The sequence below is a fragment of the Microtus oregoni genome, unplaced genomic scaffold (assembly GCF_018167655.1).
Source record: "Microtus oregoni isolate MIOR12 unplaced genomic scaffold, Mior012 000029F_ref0000214, whole genome shotgun sequence".
Classification (NCBI taxonomy): Eukaryota; Metazoa; Chordata; class Mammalia; order Rodentia; family Cricetidae; genus Microtus; species Microtus oregoni.
In genome coordinates this window covers 4,710,740-4,729,753 of record NW_024543088.1, presented here as the reverse complement: position 1 = coordinate 4,729,753, position 19,014 = coordinate 4,710,740, and the positions used below count along the sequence as shown (strand labels likewise).

Sequence of the window (19,014 nt, the reverse complement as noted above, 5' to 3'; positions counted from 1 at the left end):
GCAATGACACACTTTTAGAGGTTAGAGGACAATATTCTGGAGTTGGTTCTCTCCAGTTTGTGGGTCCCAGGAATCAAACATAGGTTATAGGCATAGTGGCAAGCCCCTTTACCTGCGGAACCATCTCACTGGCCCCCATATATGACTTTTCTGTGATAAAATTATCTATTTCAAGTGATATGCAAGTAACATTTAACATATTTGTATGTATACAGTGTGTGTGTGTGTGTGTGTGTGTTTGCATCGCATGGGTATGTGTGCGCATGAATGCATGTGAATGAGTGCAGTTGTGTGTCTATCACGACACACATATGGAGATCAGAGGTCAGCCTCCCATGTCTGTCCTGACCTTGTTTGGGACAGGTTTCTGTTGTTTGCTACTGTGTAGGCCAAGCTATCTGTCCTGGAAGCTTCAAGGGATTGTCCTATCTTTACCTTCTGTCTCCCCATAGGAGTGCATTGGGATTGCAGACACCGCACTGCACAGCCAGCTTTCATGTTAGTTCTTGGGGGTTCAAACTCAGGTCTTCTTTCTTGCACTGCAAGTAATAAGTTCATCTTCCTAGCCCAGTATTTACTTTTTTACCCTTTTCCATCTCCTATCTGGATTGCCTTGGTATTTTTTATACCCATTTTTCTATTTGGCCATCAACTGGAATTCTCTTCATTCATCTTATATATGAATGGAGCTAGCATAGGACCACACTTGATGTGGGCTTCTAGTAAAGGTTGTATAAATGTCTAGTTTTTAGAGTTGTTTTAAATATCTCAATGGGCGAACTTTACAGAGTTAGTAGAGTTTAAGTATACATGTTCTCCAGTTCTTGATATAATCACCTGTACATGAATTATAAAGAAAGGCTTAGAATAATTCTTCCCTGACACAAATATTAAACTCTAATGTTTAAAGTAAAATACATTTTTTTTATATTTATTTATTATGTATACAATACTCTGTCTGTGTATATGCCTGCAGGCCAGAAGAGGGCACCAGACCCCATTATAGATGGTTGTGAGCCACCATGTGGTTGCTGGGAATTGAACTCAGGACCTTTGGAAGAGCAGGCAATAGCTCTTAACCTCTAAGCCATCTCTCCAGCCCAGTAAAATACAATTTTCTAGACTGGACCAGATGATTGTGAAGTCAGAATACCTATGCATGCCTCTCTAAGTTACTTTGGTTATTTAATTTTTGTTTAGGGGGGACAATGCCTTGCTAGCCCAGGCTGGCTCTGAACTCTGAATTTTCCTGCCTCAGTCTCCCAAGTATTGTCACTATTGGCATATAATACCACACCTGATTATTTCCTTCCATGTTTTTTGTTTTGGTTGTTGCTCTTTTTTTTAATTAAAATTATGTGTGTCAGCAGAAATATGCCAGTGTGTGTGTGTGTGTGTGTGTGTGTGTGTGTACCAGAAGACAACTTCTGAAGTTCTCTCCATGTACCATGTGTGTTCCAGGGATCAAACTTAAGTCATCAGGCTTGATTACAAACACTTTACCTGCTCAGCCATCTCACCAACCTTTGTTTTTTTTTGTTCTTAAATATAGTCTTACAATGTAGCCCTAGCTCCTGGAACTCACACTTTGTAGACTATGTAGCCTTGAACTTGACATGATTCTCTTGGTTTCTTTACTTCCTAGGTGCTGGAATTACAGATGTTCCCTTCCACATCACCTATGTTATTAAAAAATATAATAATTGAGAACCTAGATTTTCTATATTAGTAAGATGATTTGGTTGCTCTGAAAAATAATTTTCTTGGCAGCCCTGAAAATTTTACTCAAAAAGTAGGAATAGCTGTAGCTTTCTCATTCCTATCTCTGTGATGGAGGAGACTTTTTGTTTGTGCTTTATCTTCAGACAAGTCTTTGTTGCCTAAACAAGTAGGGAATAGGGGATACATCACAACAACCTGTTTCTTTATTGTTTGTTTGAAGTTGGGTCTCATATAGCCCAGGCTGATTCATGTAATAGAAGCTAGCCTTGAATTCCAGATCTTCCTGGCTCCTCCTCCCAAGTGCTGGAATCGCAGGCCTACACCACTACAACTGTTTTATATGGTACTGGAAATGAACAAAGCATGGTATGCAAGCACTCTACCAACTGAGCTATATACTCGTCCCCAAAAATTGTTTAGGCAATAGAAGTTTGTGGAAGCTGAATTGCACCTGAAGATACAGACCTTGTGTTCTGGGTGATCACACTGGCTTGTGATTTCTTGATTGATTATTGGTAATCTCAGGACCTAAGAGGTGCTTCTTTGACTGCTCAAAAGTATTCTTCTGAACAGAAAGCCATCCCTATACTTCCTGTCCACTGCCCCTGTAGCTTCTTTTCACTCAGGCTATGTGGCTAGGGACAGATCCCTGTGAACCTATGGGACCTCCTACGTGACCTTTGCACCTAGAAGAACTATTTTGCAGAAAGAGTTCTGTGTAACCAAAACTGGATTATGGAAGATGGGAGAATGATGTTGAAGTTATGATGAATGATCAATGGAGGCTTTTCTCTGGGGGCTGGGTGTTTCCTATGGAAATTCCCTTTATATAAGGACACAGTAAGGTTATATTTTCTGGAAGAAAATGTTTGCCAAACACCTTCTCCACTCATAGCTGGAAAGACAAATGCTAATCCAGCAGATCTGACTCAAAATGGATTTGTTGACCATTTTGCTAATGGGCCAAATTGATTTTTACCGTGGGAGAGGAGGCAGTTGCTGCAGACAGCGACATGAGCATAAACACTTTACAGGCTGAGAGTACTTTCTGCTCATCCTGAACCAGTGTTCACTAAGGACAGTGGGTGACCTTATCTTGAGACATCTCACTTCGACTGGGAAGACAGCTCAATAGGCAAGCATGAGAATCTAGATTTGATCCCCAGAACATACACTAAAAATAATAAAAATAAAAATAATAATAATAATAATAAAAACAGGCATGGTGGTGCACACTTATAATCGCACTGGGGAAGAAAAGGCAAGCAGATCTTGGGGGCTCTTTGGCCAGCTGTCTAGTCTAATCATGGGCCTCAGGATAGTGACAGAATGTCTAAATAAATAAATAAGTTGTGCAGTACTTAAGGAATGCCTGAGGTTGTTCTCTGGCCTACACACACACACACACACACACACACACACACACACACACCATAGCTAGATCATCTATCTGTATGTGGACTGTTTAGCTACAACCAAGCAATAGGCAAGTGCATTGTGCTGTCTCATAGCCTTAAGAATGTAGAGTGAATCTTTAGTAAAGTGATTTTACTTTTCTAAGCTGTCAGTTTCTTTTGTTTTTAACATTTGCTTGTTGAGGGAGTCATATGTGCCATGGTGCATATATGGACATCAAAGGACAACTTTCAGGGATTCTTTCTTACCTTCCACCATGTAGGTTCCAGAAATTGAATTCAGGTCATCACGCTTGTTGGCAAATGCCTTTATTCACTGAATCATTCCCCACCTTTCAAAGGGTTTTTGTGTTTGCATCTTTTTTAATGTGTTTTTTTTTTAAAAAAAGGCTTTATAGAGTTATAATTTACATAGTACAAAATTCACTCATTTAAATTGTACACATTCTTCATGCCCTTTTGCTGTTATTCCTCTCCCCATTTCCCCCAGTTCTAGACAACCAACACTCTATATTTTCTCTCTATAGGCCTATCTTTTCTGACCTAATGGGGTAGCTGTACTCCCAGCACTCTAGAAGCTAAGAGAGAAAGATTGCAAGTTTGAAGCCATCGTGGGTTACCTAATGAGAACCAAGCCAACCTGGGCTGTATAGTGAGACCAGGTCTCAAAATAACAAAAAAAGCAATTGTCTTTTCTGATTATTTCATATAGAGTCTTTATCTCTGGCTATTTTATATACATGGCAATGTCCCTGCCTCCTCCTCTTTCTGGTACTGCAGATTGAAACCAGGGCCTATATACTAGACAAATGTTATACCTTGAAGCTGCCTCCTCAGCCCAATTTGTGGTCTTTTGTGATTGGCTTCTTTACTGAGCATAATAGAATTCATCCATGCTAGAGTATGTGTCTTACTTGATGCCTTTTAATGGTCAAATAATATTTCATTGTACGAATACACCACATTTTGTTTTTATAGTCACTAGTCGATAGACATTTAGATGGTTTCTAATAAGGTACTCTTTTTAAGAGACATGTTATTGGTAATAAGGTGATTTAAATGACAGGAAGGACACAGGGTTTGGAAGCAAAACACAAGGAAAGCCCTGCTATTTTCAGATTTTGCAAGCCTGTTAAACCTTAGTAGATAGAGGACAGAACCTTGTAGCTTTTATGATTCTCTAGTGAAGCTTTTACTTTGAGTTAATGAAGTTGCCAGCAGTGGCCCCATTATCTCATGCTTGATCTTCATGGCTAATTGGCCCACTGGGCAATTGTGTCTGTAGTGGTTGTGTTCAGATGTGCCTGTGGAGCTGAAGGGACAGCAAGCAGGGATCCAGCATGAACACATACGTCTGTATATACTGACTACCAAAACTGCCACCTCATTCACTGTGAGACATTGAGGGTTGGCACTGCTCCTGTTCCTGATAATAGCTATGCAGTGGGGGTTAAACTCAGGTCCTTGACCTTAATTCACATGTACTTTCAAATAGGTGACCGGGAATAAACAGATAGGTAATATCATGTAAGTAACGAGGAAGATGCAGGAGTACAGCGAGAGTGAAGGAGAGGAAGACTGCAGTTGCTGTTGTCTGTGGGAAGAAGAGAGTCAGGGTAGGTAGCTGAGAGATGAGCCGAGATCCAGTGGGCTGGTCTACAGCCACAGCCCTCATCTGGGAGGAGCAAGTACTGTTCCCCATGGAGGAACTGATTTGGCACTTTAGACTTGCAGCTTATGAAGAACCTGGAGCTCAGTTCTGGGGTGGAGTGTGGAGTTTCAGTTGCAGGGGATGGCCCAGTTTGAAGAATCTCTTCCTCTAATTTCCTGCCGCTAAAATAACAAAAATTAAACATAAGAACTGAAGATAAATCCATCACATTTTACCAGGAGCTACCTGGTGAAAAATTATATTATATTGTGTCTGTTCTGTGTAGTTTGGGTTTTTGTTTGTTTCTGTTTTGAGGTACTGGGGATGAAACCCAGGGCCTTATGTATATAAGACAAGCTCTACCAACTGAGATGTAAGTCCAGCCGCCAGATATATAGACTTTTAATACTGACATTGGAAACAGCTTTTGAAATTTTTTGTAGCGGTCTTGCCCTTTACCTATCAGGTAGAAAAACAGTATGATAATTGAAAATATTGGCAAAGATGTGGCAAAATAGTATTTTGTGTAGCAAAAAAAAATGGGGTACAAATTGCTGCAGCCAGTTTTTTCCAGTTTGGTGGTCTATGTAATAAAATCTGTCACATACTCTTTCTCAGAAATTCTGTTTTTACTTAAGTTCTTACCCCTGCATAGAGGAGCCATACAGTTTATTACTGCATTAATGGTAGCACAAGCTTGCAAGAATCGACTTGCCACTCAGTGAACAAAATGCAATGTTTTTATATGATGAGTATGTGTACATTTGTATGTGTTTCCATTAAAAAGTACAAAACGTTTTAGGAAGCTGACTTATTCTGGGAGGTGATGAGTGAGCACTGTAGGGCTGGAAGGTGACATAGTCCCCAAGTATCACAGTGACAACTCAGTTTTGGTAAGGCCTTTCAGCTGATTAGATGATATCCATCCAGAATTGCATTCGCCATCTGTTAGTAGATATATTAACCATGTCTACAAAATACTTCTGTGGCAGTTTCTCAGAGTTAACTATCTGGGTACTGTAGCTCATCCAGGGGAACACCTGACACCGTCACAGTGAGATATTGTTTGTAGGAATAAACTCAGTCCACATATATACATGTGGCCCTGTCTCAGAAGCATAACCTTGAATTAAAAAAAAAAAGATGAATGGCTCTTTTCCATCTTCCTCTCGGAGAGGCAGCTTTGCTTCTGCCTCTCTCCCCACTTCTCTCTTCCCCCCTTCTCTGTCTCTTTCTCCTCTTCTCTCTCTCTCTCTCTCTCTCTCTCTCCCCCTCTCTCTCTGTCCCCCCCTTCAACCTTCCTCCTCCATAACCCCCTGAAAAAAAAAGATGAATGAAATGAAGTGAATCATACCACAAATATTTTTCTCATTCAAGTATTGCTTCAATATATAAAGCAAAAACATCTCTCTCATGACTAATATGTATATATAAAGGTATAAATGATAGACTAGAAAGTTATCAGTAGTCTTGATTACAGATCCCTGTGGACTAGCATGGGGTCATTAAAGCACCCAGTGATTTTTGTCTGCAGTAGTGTAGCTTCTAGCAAACAGGTCCATAAAGACAATGTTAGTCTTTAGTAAATAATTCCAGTCAAGACTAAATGACTGTGGGTATCTTTCTTTTATACCTTTTTTAAAAATATGTGTTTGAGTGTACATGTACATACATGTGTGAGATCAGAGGACAGCTTGCAGGATTCATTTCTTCCAGCATGTGGGTTCTGGAGACCAGACTCAGGTCAGTGGGCTTAGCTGCAAACACCTCTCTACCTGCTAAGCCACCTTGCTGGCTCCAGATTCTTTTTTTTCTTCCTCCTTTTGTTCTGTTTTTAAAGGGAAAGAAAAGAAGGAGGAGATTAGAAATACTCACGAATGAGTATGGATCATGATGCTATTAAAAGGTTAATTACAGTCACAAAAAATGGGCAGTAGGAGTCTAAGAAAATATCAAAAAATGCTGTAGACTTTTCCATAATTTCTCATAATGCAGTGCTCTGACATCATGAAAGCATTTTTAATCTCAGAGTTTTTCACAACACACTTGAAGAAACTATTGAGGTACCAGGGTGAAAGGAAAAGTTGGCAGTAAGACCTTCTGCTGCCCACAGAATGTTTACTAAGATTTAAGATGTAATGCCTCAGAGTTCCTGAATCTCATCTGTGAAGTGGGATAACTAATAACCATGAGGCTGAGATCAAATAAGATCCAAATCAAATGTTGGGTATAGAGCAAGGAATATAACTCCATGAGTGTTAACAGCTTTTTCACATGAAAACAATAAATAATCAAAGCTTCCCAGACTGAGTAAAGTAGATAAAGAACACCTTCAACTTTCTGTGGTTGGCTCCTTCTCTGGATATTTTGTGATCATGACCTCTCTCACCCGGATAATGACATTTTGAGGTAAGAGAGCTGATGTATTTGTTTCTGTGTTACCTAGATTCCTGACTAAACAGGAATGACCATCTGTTTGAAGATTGACCAATATTTTAGAGCTTTGATCTTGAAATATTAATCACTATTGGTTCAGTGTGTACCAAGCCTTGAGTATTATGAAGAGTGTGTAAGTGCTCTCTAGAGCTGGGGGTGTGGCTTAACGGCACAGTGTTTGCCTAGCTTGCAGGAGGATCTGGGTTTGCTCACAGAACTACAGAAATAGATATGTAACAAAACAAATAAGTGCTCCATGATGTTAGATTGTCATTCAGTCTTCATGCTTCTTAGGAAATGAAAATTAATCACTATTTACATTTTGTAAGGCTCAGAAAGGTTAATTATTCAAACTGTGCCTTGTCCCCAACACTTGCAGTCCCATTCATTGCTCCTATGATGGCATGTTAAAGATTACAGACAATGCAAATTGTATATAATGCCACTTGATGGATAATATGATAGGACAGATTTATGGGAGTCAAACGTTATTTATATTTGACAGGGAACATTTATTTATCTTGGTTTTTCAAGACAGGTTTCTCTGCGTAACAGCCTTGGCTGTCCTGGAACTCGCTTCATAGAACAGACTGGCCTTGAACTCACAGAAGTCCTCCTGCCTCTGCCTTCAGAGTGCTGGGATTAAAGGTGTGAGCCACCACAGCCAGCAACAGGGAGCATTTTTGAGTATACCTATTTGAAAAAAGTTTTGTTTGTTTTGTTTTGATTTTTGAGACAAGATCTTGCTGTGTAGTGGTTGTCCAGCCTGGCCTCCATCTTTCAATCCTCCTGTCTCAGCCTCCTCAGTGTCAGGCATGTATCACCACAGCTGGCTCAAATAAGTACTTCTGGTCTAGCTTGATGCCTTAAAAAGCCATCTCAATTACCCACGTTTCCTTGACTATGTTTGTGTCCCGCCTCCATGATGGGCATGAACAATGTGACTCCTGTGACATCTGTTGGCCCTCAAGCAGTTGTGTCTGTGCCAAATTTGCTTACTAATACTTTCCCCAAGGCAGAGGAGGTAATCAAATATTAGCAAGGTTAGGACAGGAACAGCAGCTTCCAGCAACACTCAAGGAAGGAGGAAGAAAAGTTTTCTTCAAATGAAGCATTACGTATCCCTGGTTAATTCCTGTTATAGATATTCTTGCCACACAACCTTAAAATCTGTCTCTATTCATACAAGGGATTGTATAAAATGACATAAAATTCCAAGCTGTAGAACTTGACATTTATTTAGAGATTTGTAAATCCCTTGAAGATTATCTTCTGTAAATATTATTCACATTTTTAACTGCAAATGACAAAGAACTGAAATATTCAACAGTTTTCCCTTTGTCCTGTAGAGATCAATCTCAGAAACTTAAGAACTGTTTAGCTTCACTACTGAGCAACTCATAGTCATATGTTTTTAAAAACTATCAACTAAGTATCCCTCTTAGTTTGTGCATAGTTCTGTGTTGGTAAAGTTGAGGTCTTTTTTATTCTTTAGTTTAATTTTATGTGCATTGGTGCTTTGTCTGCATTTGTGTCTGTGTAAGGGTGTTAGATCCTTGGAACTGAGCTACAGACAGTTGTGAGCTGCCATGTGGGTGCTGGGAATTGAACCCAGGTCCTGTGGAAGAGTAGTCAGTGTTCTTAACCACAGAGCCAACTCTACAGCCCCATGGTAAAGTTGAAGTCTTAAAAAGCCAAATGCTGCCAGGCAGTGGTGGCACACGCCTTTAACCCCAGTACTTGGGAGGCAGAGACTGCCAGATCTCTGTAAGTTTGAGGCCAGCCTGGTCTACAGAGCAAGTTTCAGGACAGCTAGAGCTATAGAGAAACCCTGTCTGAGGGTGGGGAGAGCCAAATGCTAAGGAAGTTAAAAATCTTAATATTGAATACTTGTCTTTGAATTGTTATCTGTACCTATGTGAGGCAGGGGAAATGACATAGTCAGAACAGCAAGAATGGGAGTAGACTCAGCTTATTTCTGGTTTTTGTTTTGTATTGTTTTTTGTTTGTTTTGCTTTGGCTTAGTTTTTAAATTTTGTTTTTATTCATGTGTGTCTGTGTCTGCAGGGGCCAAAAAGGCAGCATCAGCTCATCTTTGAATTGGAATTACTGATGGTTGTAAGCTGCCCAATATTAGTGCTGGGAACTAAGTGTAGTAAACTCTAAGCCGTATCTCCAGCCCTGTGGGATTTTTCATTATATAGCTCTGGCTGACTTTGGACTCACTATGTAGACCAGACTGGCCTCAAATTTCAGTGATCTTTTTGCATTGGATATATGCCATCACCATACCTACCTGTCTTACTTTATCTGTTTATAACTTTACAGTGATAATGATTAAAGACTATATGCATGCTAGGCAGATGCTTTACTAGTGAGCTGAATCCCCAGCCCTTTATTTTTTTTTTTTATTTTTGAGACATAGTCTTGCTAAATTTCTCAAGGTATCCTTGAACTCTCCCTGAGTAGCTCAGGCTGCCTCCCACGTTGAGTCCTCCTGCCTCAACCTCCAGACTAGCTGGAGCTGCAGCTGTGTGTGTGCAGTCACAGCAGTTTATCTTAAATAGCCATCCTTTCTCCAGAGCTACTGAGGTTTTTTGTTTTTGTTTTTGTTTTTAAGATAGAACCAAACCCTCTTCACATCAGATTTGGCACAAGGAGAATTATATTACCAGTGGATTAGCTAGAATTTATTTCGTAACTGTAGTTATTCATACTTTCTGAATGGAAAAGAAGCATTCTAGTGGAAACTGATTTGATAAGTTATACTAATTGTCAAGTACTAACTGTTGAGTACTTACTAAGTTTTTTTAAAAAAAAAACAAAAGTAGTGTTTCTTGGCTCATTTGTATCTTTTCCATTCACTTTGAATTATCGTCTTTTGTATTCCATTTTTTTCCTCCAAATTTGAAATGGAGTTGGTCTTTCCTGCTAAGGATCCTCCAGTACAGACTTTGCCACAGCTCTTAGCAAACCTGGCTACAACCCTAGCCTTTGATCCATTGACTGCCTTCCTAAAAAACATGGGTTAATTCAACACACAAGTGCACTGGCTGCTGCCGTAACATCTTGCAGATTTCACAGTACAGAGGCAGTGTTGCTTTTTTGTTCTTGAGTTTAAAAATAACTTGTACTTCAGCTAAAATAACTAGATTAATGGCCAAAAGCCAATATAGAAATGGATTTTCCATGGTTGGAAGGGGCCAAGATTTCTGTTGCTAACCCTAAATAACAAAGAATTAAACTACACTTGTTGAATTTATCCAGCTTAAGAACACTTGTTTTCTTCAAAGCTGGTTGTGTTGTCTTAAGTTTCAGTTAAAATCTATGAATTGTTTAGATAGTGATACTTATTTCTTGGGCTTTTAGATAAGATTGTGTGTGTGGATAGTGACTTATGTATGATGTTCACTGTTCATCATAAGATATTAGAGTTAGTAAGTATTTCAAGAAATTTTTTGTTTTTGTTTTTGTTTTTCGAGACAGGGTTTCTTTGTAGTTATGGAGCCAGTCCTGGAACTAGCTCTTGTAGACCAGGCTGGCCTCGAACTCACAGCCTCCTGAGTGCTGCAATTAAAGGTGTGCACCACCACCGCCCAGCTTCAAGAATAATATTTTTTTTTAAAAAATCAAATTATGAGCCAAGTGTGATGATCACATCTTTAATCCCAGTTCTTGAGAAGCAGAGGCAGACAGATCTCAGAATTCAAGGCTAGCCTGGTTTACATGGTGAGTACCAGGCCAGCCAAGGCTACATGGAGAGACCCTGAATTAAAAGAAAACAATTCAACAAATTATGGGGCCATGGGAAATAGCTCATTTGGAAAAGTGCTTGTTCACAAGCATGAGGACCTGAGTTCAATCCCCAGCACTGGTATAAAAACCTGGCATGGTTGTGTGTTCTTGTAACACCAATATTCACCAATTATTAGAGACTCGTGGATGCTTGGGGCTTGCTGGACAGCCACCCTACCCTAATAGAAAAGCCTTTGGATCCAGCGAGAGACCTAGTCTCAAGAAACAAGGTTATAGCTAAGATAGCTAAGGTTCACTACTGGCCTCCATATGCATACACACACACACACACACACACACACACACACAGGTATACACAATCAAATTATACTTTTATTTTTTATGACTTCTTATATGCTACAGAACAGGTTAACTATCTAGTGGATTCCTCTTACTTTTATCATATACTCTCAGCTTCATAAGAATATCACAGGAATTTTAGACATTCATTGCATTTAAAATAGTTTTACTTTTCAATTAGAAAGTGACCATTTTCTAATGAGGTTTTTATTGTTGTTCTTGTTTTGAAACAACAACATATAGTTACATATTTCAGACTGACTTCAAACTCCTTGTGTAGTAAAGGATGATCTTGAACTTCTGATTTTCTGCTGCCCACCTCCCAAGTGCTAGGATGTAACATGAGGGCCTGCTCGTTGGGGTTTCTGTCAGGCTCAGTTCCCACAGTCGTTAGGCCCCAAAGAAAATACACAGAAGTCTATATTCATGATGAAACTGATTGGCCCATTAGCTCAGGCTTTGTATTAGCTCTTATGACTTACATTAACCCATTATCTTATCTATGTTAGCCACATGACTCAGTACCTTTTTTAGTGGGGCAGGTCATATCTTGCTTCTTAAGTGGTTGAGACAGGACTGGGAGGAATGGGCTTCTTCCTTTCTAGAATTTTCCTGTTCTCATTGCCCCACCTCTATTTCCTGTGTGGTTGCCCTGCCTATACTTCCTGCCTAGCCAATCAGCATTTATTTAAAACATGATTGACAGAATACAGACAATTATCCCACACCACTAGGATTACACTTTATACCACCTTGCCCAGTGTATGTAGAACTGGAGATGGAACCCAGGGTTTTATGTTTACTAGACAAATGTTCTACCAAGTAAGCCACATACCCATGAAATTATTAGATTTTAAGAATTATTGAGTTCTCCTAGATTGCTGATGGGATGGCAGAGTGACCTAGCTACTTTGCCAACAGGCCTGGCAGTATCTCATAAAGTTAAACACGCACCTACCCTGTGATGCAGCAGTTAAACTCCTGTGTATTTATCCTAGAGATATAAAAACTTACATTCATACATAGACCTGTACATGATCATTCATACCAGCTTTAGTTGGAATAACCCCAAGCTGGAGATAACCCAATGCTCTTTGCTATATAAATTGGTAAGCATGAAACACAGCTAGCGCCTAAAAAACAGAAAAGAGAAATAGGCTATTGATACACCTACGAAGTTGTATACTTTTAAAAAGGCATTGCACTGAGGGAAAAAACTACTCTCAAAAGGCCACATAATGTATGATTCCATTTACATAGCATTCTCATAAGAGCAGAGTTAGAGGTGGGTGGGGAGGGCTGACTAGGAAGGGACCATCCTGCATTATGATTGAGGTGATGACTGTGCAGATCCATATACATGATAAAATTTTGTACAGATAGTTCTCTCTGAAAACAATAACGAATACAAAGATTGGCCCACAGTGTTGTACAAGTAGCTTTTTAATGGGTTTGAGAATGTACTGTGGTTATAGAAAATGTCATTGTGGGAGCTAAGGGAAATTATGTCTAGGAACAATGTGTTTTATGGTTTTCATAGTGTGTGTATGTGTTTGCATGTGTATGATGCATGAGTTTAAACATATACATGACATAGTATTTATCAGAGAATGACTTTCAAAAGATGTTTCTCTTCTTCCACCATGAGTTCTAGAAGTCAAACTTAGGTTGTCAGGCTTGTGCAGCAAGTGCCTTTATCTGCTGAGCCATTTTACCAGCATACATTTGCATATATATTTTTTAATAACTCCTTATGAGGCTTAACCTGTTTTAAATTGAAAGTTTAAAGGGGGGTTAAGAAGAGACTAGATCAATAGCTGCTGTGTCTACAGATATACAGTACTAGGTACTAAGGGTTCATCTTTTTTTTTCCATTTTTTTTATTGAGAAAAGAAAAAAAAAAACAAGTTTCCACCTCCTCCCAGTCTCCCATTTCCCTCCCCCTCCTCCCACCCTTCTCCCCCTCCTCCCACCCTTCTCCCCCTCTCCTCACTCCTCTCCCCCTCCCTCTCCAGTCCAAAGAGCAGTCAGGGTTCCCTGCCCTGTGGTAAGTCCTAGGTCCTCCCCTCTCCGTCCATTCCTAGGAAGGTGAACATCCAAACTGGCTAGGCTCCCACAAAGCCAGCACATTACGTAGGTTCAAAACCCCGTGCCACTGTCCTTGGCTTCTCATCAGCCCTCATTGTTCGCCATGCTCAGAGAGTCCAGTTTTATCCCATGCTTTTTCAGTCACAGTCCAGCTGGCCTTGGTGAGCTCCCAATAGATCAGCTCCACTGTCTCAGTGGGTGGATGCACCCCTCGTGGTCCCGACTTCTTTGCTCATGTTCTCCCTCCTTCTGCTCCTCATTGGGACCTTGGGAGCTCAGTCCAGTGCTCCAGTGTGGGTCTCTGTCTCTATCTCCATCCATCACCAGATGAAGGTTCTATGATGATATGCAAGATATTTGTCAGTATTGCTCTAGGATAGGGTCATTTCAGGTTCCCTATCCTCAGCTGCCCAAGGAACTAACTGGGGACCTCGGCTTGGGCATCTGGGAGCCACTGGAAGAAGATACCAGAAAGTGGAAAGATCTCCCATGCTCTTGGGTAGGTAGTATTAACATAGTAAAAATGGCAATCTTATCAAAAGCAATCTACAGATTCAATGCCCAGCAAAATTCTTCACAGACCTCGAAAGAACAGTACTCAACTTAATATGGAAAAGCAAAAAACCCAGGATAGCCAAGACAATCTTATACAGTAAAAGAACTTCAGGAGGCATCACAATCCCTCACTTCAAACTCTATTACAGAGCTATAGTACTGAAAACAGCCTGGTATTGGCATAAGAACAGACAGGAGGACCAATGGAACTGAATAGAAGACCCGGATATTAATCCACATACCTATGAACACTTGATTTTTGACAAAGAAGCAAAAAGTATAAAATGGAAAAAAGAAAGCATATTCAACAAATGGTGCTGGCATACCTGGATGTCAATATAGAAGAATTAAAATAGATCCATATCTATCACCATGCACAAAACTCAAGTCCAAATGGATTAAAGACCTCAACATAAAGCCAGCCACACTGAACCTTATAGAAGAAAAAGTGGGAAGTACACTTTAACACATTGGCACAGGAAACCACTTCCAAATATAACCCCAGTAGCACAGACACTGAGAGCAATAATTAATAAATGGGGCCTCCTGAAACTGAAAGCTTCTGTAAAGCAAAGGACACAATCAACAAGACAAAACAACAAACTACAGAATGGGAAAAGATCTTCACTAACCCCACATCAGACAGAGGTCTGATCTCCAAAATATATAAAGAGCTCAAGAAATTGGTCATCAAAAAAACCAAATAATCCAATATAAAAATGGAGTACAGACCTAAATAGAGAACTCTCAACAGAGGAATCTAAAATGGCTGAAAGACACTTAAGGAAATGCTCAACATCCTTAGTCATCAGAAAAATGCAAATCAAAACAACTCTGAGATTCCATCTTACATTTGTAAGAATGGCCAAGATCAAAAACACTGATGACAACTTATGCTGGAGAGGTTGTGGGGTAAAGGAAACACTCCTGCATTGCTGGTGGGAATGCAAGCTTCTTTGGATGTCAGTGTGGTGATATCTCAGAAAATTAGGGAACAACCTTTCTCAAGACCCAGTAATACGACTTTTGGGTATATATCCAAAGGATGCTCAACCGTCCCACAAAGACATGTGCTCAACAGTGTTCATAGCAGAATTGTTTGTCATAGCCAGAACCTGGAAACAAACTAAATGCCCCTTGACTGAAAAATAGATAAGGAAAATGTGATACATTTACACAATGGGATACTACACAGCAGAAAAAAATAATGACATCTTGAATTTTTCAGGCAAATGGATGGAGCTAGAAAACATCATTTTTGAGTGATGTAACCCAGACACAGAAAGACAATTATCACATGTATTTACTCATAAGTGGTTTTTTAATCATACAGCAAAGTAAACCAGCCCACAAATCACAATCCCAGAGAACCTAGACAACAATGAGGACCCTAAGAGAGACTTACATAGATCTATTCTACATGGGTAGCAGAAAAAGACAAGATCTCCTGAGCAAATTGGGACCATGGGAACCTTGGGAGAGGGTTGAAGGAGGGGGAGAGGCAGGGAAGGGAGGAGGGGAGCAGAGAAAAATGTAGAACTCAATAAAAATTAATCAATAAATAAAAAAAGAGTTGGGATGTAAAGTTGAGGATTTTTTTCAGGTGTAAAACATAAAGACTGTGAGGAAATAGAGAAAAGGTAATGTTAGATAAATCCAGAATGCATAAAACCTTCACCTGGCCAGGTGGTATTGGTGCATGCCTTTAATCCCAGTACTCAGGAGGCAGAAGCAGGTGGATCTCTGTGAGTTTGAGGCCAGCCTGATCTACAGAGTGAGTTCCAGGACAGCTAGTGCTACACAGAGAAACCCTGCCCCCCCCCCAAAAAAAAGGTTATCATCTGGGCTCCAAAAGAAATAAAGAAACAAAAAATAAAACAATCATTTTCCAGATTTGACAGACCTGTTTTCCACATGGCTAGAAGTAATCAAGCATCTCATAAAATAAATGGGAAAGATACCAAAAATGAAGCAGACCAGTGTTTGATTTTACAACATAGGGATAAAGAGTTGGCTTCTAAAACAAAGCTTTAAAGAAGGGGAAGTCTGAAGCCAGGATATGGCTCAGTCAGTAAAGTGCATGCTTGCAACCATGAGTATCTGAATTTGGGTCTCCAGCAGCCGCATAAAACCCAAGCGCAGATCCCAGTCCTGTGCAGGCAGAGACAGTTGTGTCGCTGGGTCTTGCTGTCCAGCTAGTCTAGCTGAATAAAAGACCCTGTGTCAAAACTCAAGGTGAGGAATAATAGAGAAAGACACCTATTATTGTAACAAAAGTAACAGCAGTATCTTAAACATTCTGAGGAAGACAGGTCAGTATGTCCTATGCTACCCAGCAATACAGCAAACAGATGTCAAGGTAAAAGTAGTTGCAGGGATAGGAAAGGCACTTGCTACCAAGCTTGATGCCCTGAGTTTAGTCCCCAGCACTCATGTGGTGTAAGGAGAGAAATGGCAACCATGGATTGTTCTCGGACCTCTATATGTGTTGTGGCACTTGCAGTTTATCCTCTCCCTCCTCCTCCACACACAATAAAGAAATAATTTTAAATTTTTAAGTAGTTTCAGACATGTGGGGCCACAGATATGCTTCTCCCATTATTCTTACATCAGTTTTGGAGAATAATTCCCAGCAAAATGGAAGAAAGTAGACAGTGTGACTGAGAGCTTTTTCTGTTTGTTTTCAAGACAGGGTCAGGATTTCTCTGTGTATCCCTGGCTGTCCTGGAACTCATTCTATTGACCTCAAACTTGAGATCTGCCTGCCTCGACCTCCCTAGTGCTGGGTTTGAAGGTGTGGGCCACCACCACCCAGCTGAGAATGAGAGCTCCAATATAGGCAGCCAGATTGGAGCATGCAAGGATAGCAACCTGGCAGACTTGGGGGAAGGCAGGTAGGGCTGAGAGAGAGGACAGAAAGTCTTTGGAGGTTCCAGGAGGGGAAAATGAGATGGGAAGTCAGCTGGCTATTCTGTATGTTTGAGAAATAAAATTGGTAGGCCTGTGCTTGGCCTGACACTGCATGAGTATGGATTAGGTGGATACATAGAAGCAAGAGGGAAGAGGAACCAGCCAATTATTAATTCCAGAAAAACCAAAAAGGCATTACTGCCGGGTGGTGGTGGTGCATGCCTTTAATCCCAGCACTTGGGAGGCAGAGGCAGGCGGATCTCTGTGAGTTCGAGACCAGCCTGGTCTACAAGAGCTAGTTCCAGGACAGGCTCCAAAACCACAGAGAAACCCTGTCTCGAAACCAAAAAAAAAAAAAAAAAAAAAAAAAAAAAAACCCACAAAGGCATTACTAAGAAAGGAAATGTGATCTTTAGTACATTCCTTGAATTGTAGTATCCAATATTTACAGCCACAATAAATACGAGTTGTTGGTTACATCGGAAGGGAGTATAGCAGAGAAGTAGGTCCTCCTGAACTGTAAGAGGTCGCCAGAGTTAGTCTAAAATTGAAGATGAGTGAACAGTCAAATGGGGGTACTGAATGGGAGAGTAACATGGGAAGTATTCTTGGGGATAATAGCAAGGATGGAGAAAGCATGAGGTGTGGGCTTTTTAATTGTGATTATTATCACTATTCAATTACTATAAGTTGTCATTCATCCTCTATTCCCAATTACTAATGCAGAGCCTTTTTTTTTCCCTGAAGGATGTGAAGCTTCTGACACATTGAGTGTTGACTCATTTCCATCTTTTATTATTTGGTCCCTATGATACTATATACATGGAAGGAGTGGGGAGACCTGAGTGGTCCATTTGGAATGATGAATATAGGACAACTTGTTCCAAGATGAAACAGATAGCTAAGTCATCATATGATAATGTGTTTTTGGTCATAAAGCCAGCACTCTGGGAGTGGCTTATTGGCTGTACTCTATAGGTTTAGACAAAATGAAAGTAAGATTGCCCTGAAGTTTCTAAATACTCAATAACCAAAACATTATCCTTAATTATAAATTAAGTTGAGGTAGCCGTGCAAGCAGACTATTTCATAATGCTAGAGTTATAGCCATGAACAGTCTACTTGTACCAGAGAGAATTCTTTGGCCTCCAGGCTCAGAGCCCCCATGGGGTATGGTAGAGTTGTGAATGTTTGCTGCTTGCTTCATTTATAGCAGAGTGTGGGCAGTCCTTGGGCAATTGAAAATTGCTGAGTTATATCCTCCTTACTGCTTGTCTGTTGGGTCAGAAAATCAAGCTCATTGGGATTCTTATATCTGCATTATTTGTAGGCTAAGAATTTGGCTCAGTTAGCATTTGTGAAGTCCTAGGTTTGATCCCCAAAACTATAACCTAGGCATGGTGGAACACACCTGTAATTCTAACACTTGGGAACTGAAAGCAGGAAGGACAGAAGTTCAAGGTCATCTTTGGATCCCTAACAAGTTCAAGGCAGCCTGGGGATTCCTGAGACCTTGTCTGGAAAGAAAAGAAAAAGAGTATTTGAGACTTTGTTGTTGGTATGTTGTATCATATAGGAATTCTAGGGCTCATAATGATAGACTCTAGTTGTCCCTCTTTTGTTTATTGATCTGTTTGTTTTGTGTGTTTGTTTGACAGAATGTTATGGAACAATTCAATCCTGGGCTACGAAACTTAATAAACCTAGGAAAAAATTATGAAAAAGCAGTGAATGGTAAGTCTTTTAATTTTTTTTTAAATTAATGTAAAGCACATGAAATCTATTTTATTTATCTTTTTTTTTTTTTTGGTTTTTTAAGACAGGGTTTCTCTGTAGCTTTGGAACCTGTCCTGGAACTAGCTCTTGTAGACCAGGCTTGCTTCAAACTCACAGAGATCCACCTGCCTCTGCCTCCCGAGTGCTGGGATTAAAGGCGTGTGCCACCACTGCCTGGCTATTTTATTTATCTTTAAATACTTAACACTACATTTTAAAAATCTCTCTAAGTGGAATTTTTTATGATTTATCTACAGGATTTTTGCAATGGCAATGCAGGATGGTACTAATGTATTTGAAATGAGTTAATTGAGTAATTGTGAAAGTACTATAAGTAACATTTTAACTTTAAAATCGTGTTTTCTG

The 19,014-nt window shown here is 40.0% G+C and overlaps 1 protein-coding gene across 1 annotated transcript in view; it reads left to right on the top strand.

The window, feature by feature from the left end:
- Baiap2l1 (BAR/IMD domain containing adaptor protein 2 like 1) overlaps nt 1-19,014 on the top strand; it is a 100,020-nt gene that overhangs the window by 16,657 nt on the left and 64,349 nt on the right. The window contains exon 2 of the mRNA XM_041677962.1: nt 18,531-18,606. Within this exon, the coding sequence (XP_041533896.1) occupies nt 18,531-18,606 (76 nt within the window). The remainder of the gene's footprint in view (nt 1-18,530; nt 18,607-19,014) is intronic.